Source organism: Palaemon carinicauda, chromosome 8 (assembly GCF_036898095.1).
Source record: "Palaemon carinicauda isolate YSFRI2023 chromosome 8, ASM3689809v2, whole genome shotgun sequence".
NCBI classification, from domain to species: Eukaryota; Metazoa; Arthropoda; class Malacostraca; order Decapoda; family Palaemonidae; genus Palaemon; species Palaemon carinicauda.
This window is the reverse complement of record NC_090732.1, coordinates 49802328-49805410: the sequence shown is the minus strand read 5'-3', so window position 1 is coordinate 49805410 and position 3083 is coordinate 49802328. Positions and strand designations below refer to the sequence as shown.

The window sequence follows — 3083 nt, the reverse complement described above, 5'->3', positions numbered from 1 at the left end:
AATTAGAATAGGTTAGGTTAAGTTAGTAGAGCTCATTAGAGCTCAAATATGGGTAGGTTAGATTAGGTTAAGTTAGTAGAGTTCAAATAAGAGTTAAGGCTAGGTTAGGTTAAGATAGTTCAAATAAGGGTAGGTTATGTTAATAGGTTAGGTTAGGTTAGTAGAGTTGAAACAAAAGTAGGTCAGGTTAGAAGGTTAGGTTGAAATATAGAGTTGAAATTAGGGCAGGTTAGGTTAGGCAGGTTCAAATAAGGCTAGGTTAGGTTAGATTAGTGGGTTAGGTTAGGCTAGTAGAGTTCAAACGTGGGTCATACATACATACATATACCAAGGCACTTCTCCCAATTTTAAGGGGTAGCCGACATCAAACAAATAAAACAAAAAAAGGGGCGTCTCTTCTCTTCGTTCCTCCCGGCCTGACAAGGGACTCAACCGAGTTTGCCTGGTACTGCTAGGGTGCCACAGCCCACCCTCCCACATTACCCCACCACAGATGAAGCTTCATAATGCTGAATCCCCTACTGCTGCTACCTCCGCGGCCATCCAAGGCACCGGAGGAAGCAGCAGGGCCTACCGGAACTGCGTCACAATCGCTCGCCATTCATTCCTATTTCTAGCACGCTCTCTTGCCTCCCTCACATCTATCCTCCTATCCTTCAAATAATGTTAGGTTAGGCAAGAAGCTTAGGTCAAGTTAGTCAAGTTCAAATAATGGTAGGTTAGGTTAGTAGGCCAGGTTAGGTTAGGCTAGTAAGAGTTCAAATAAGGGTAGGTTAGATTAATAGGCTAGGTTTGGTTAGATTAGTGGGCTAGGCTAGGCTAGTAGAGTTCAAACTTGGGTAGGTATGTTATTAAAGTTCCTCTAGTATGAAAACACTATAAGAAAAATAACAACTCAATTTAGATCAATTTCCATCTCACAAAACAGATGGGAAAAATTAAAGCATTAAGATACGTGACAATTATAACGATGAAGTTGTCACGCATCACAAATTGAGCTGCCAAGATCGAACCACCTTGTTACACAATTAGTAGTCCCTCAAGGACGAAGAGTAATTAATTGACTGGGAGGTATCTGGCGTTACAACTCCCAGGGTCAGTCACGCTGATCAAAGCCTGAGACCGCAATGGTGATAATTATTATTATCATTATTATAATTATTATTAATAATTATTATTATTAATAATGATAATTATTATTATTATTATTAATTATTTTTATTAATTATTATTATTATTATTATTATTATTATTATTATTATTATTATTATTATTGTAATAATAATAATAATAATAATAATAATAATAATAATAATAATAATAATAATAATAATTATTATTATTATTATTATTATTATTATTATTATTATTATTATTATTATTATTATTGGCTAAGCTACAATCCTAGTTGGAAAAGCCAGATAGTATAAGCCCAACCAACAGGGAAAATAGCCCATTCAGGAAAGGAAAAAATAAAAACTAAGTAAAAACTACAGAAGTTTCAGAACAATAATAATATAAAAATAAATCTTTCATATATAAACTAAGAAAACTTGAAAAAAAAGAGGATAAAAACTTCAAAATAAAAATTGGAAGCGAAACAAGATAGAATAGTGTGTTCGAGTGTACCCTCAAGCAAGAAATCTCTAACCCAAGACAGTGGAAGATCATGGTAGGCTACAGAGGCTATGGCACTATCAAGACTAGAAATACCTACATATGATCAGCGACCAAGCACCCTCTCCAAGTTATGACCAGGGAGGGCCAGGCAATGGCTGTTGATGACTCAGCAGGTAGACCTATAGGCTCCTTCAAAGAACCACCATACCTTGCTCACAGGGATAGTGAGGTTGCAGACACTATAAGAAACTATTGAGCTTGAGCGGGGCTTGAACTCCCGTCCAGTAAACTGCCAGGCAGGGACGTTACCAATAGGCAGAATGGAAATAAACGTATGGATAAAGATTGATGTCGGATTATATAAATGCATTCTGAGCAATGATCTCTCTGTAATTTTAGTCTTATGGAAGCGTTTTAAACGTTGAAGATGCATTCTGTGCAATGATCTTTCTGAATTTTTTTTGTTTCAAAGCTTATCCCTGATTGAGGAAATGTCCCGAACTAAATTCTGTAAAGACAAGAGTACCAAATCAGCTATTAATTCTGGACCAGAGATAGCTTCTGTTGTTGGTTAGGAGAGACACGGAGGAAATCCAAGGAGTGTTACACAGCGTAGTTGCTCGCACACCATGACCAGTAATGGTCGAAGGGACTTTGACAGTTATTATTATTATTATTATTATTATTATTATTATTACTAGCCAAGCTACAACCCTAGTTGGAAAAGCAGGATGCTATAGGCCCAAGGGCTCCAATAGGGGAGAATAGCCTTGTGAGGAAAAGAAATAAGGAAATAAATAAATGATGAGAATAAATTCACAATAAATCATTCTAGAATCAGTAACAGCGTCAAAACAGATATGTCCTATACAAACTATTAACAACGCCAAAAACAGATAGGCCTATGTCATATATAAACTATAAAAAAACTCATGTCAGCCTGGTCAACATAAAAACAGTTGCAGTTTGGATTTTGGCCCTGCACCACCCATGTACAACTGAGGAAAAGCCCAGCATTTCCAAGAAATTAAAAGTGGAAATAGTCGGATAGAAACAGTTGGGGATAGTGGAGAAGGATTGCACTGGATTGGGAACAGGAAATTAGCTGATCTAGAGTACGCTGATGACACTGTCCATATTAGCACAACACCAGTGTACTTGCAAAGCCTGCTTACCAGAATGCATGAAATATCACATGAGGTTGGGCTCAAGATGAATAGATAGACAGATATGACGAAAACGAATATGCAATGGAAGATGAAATATCATTGTAAGGAGAAAGGATTAATGAAGTGGAATCATTTAAATATTTAAGAACTATGATATCTAATACAGGATCTTTAGAATTTGAGTTTAATGAAAGATTGAAAAAAGACAATCAGACAATGGCTAGGTTAAGTAAATTTTGTATCAAATTTTCACCACCATAACTTATATATTAAAAGTGTAATTCCATAACTCAA

General features: G+C 36.0%; 1 protein-coding gene across 1 annotated transcript in view; it reads left to right on the top strand.

Moving 5' to 3' along the window:
* Positions 1 to 2111: 2111 nt before the first annotated feature.
* The window catches only part of LOC137645216 (VID27-like protein), a 2692-nt gene continuing 1720 nt past the window's right edge, over positions 2112 to 3083 (top strand). Inside the window, exon 1 of the mRNA XM_068378036.1 lies at positions 2112 to 2190. Coding sequence (XP_068234137.1) covers positions 2112 to 2190 — 79 coding nt within the window. The remainder of the gene's footprint in view (positions 2191 to 3083) is intronic.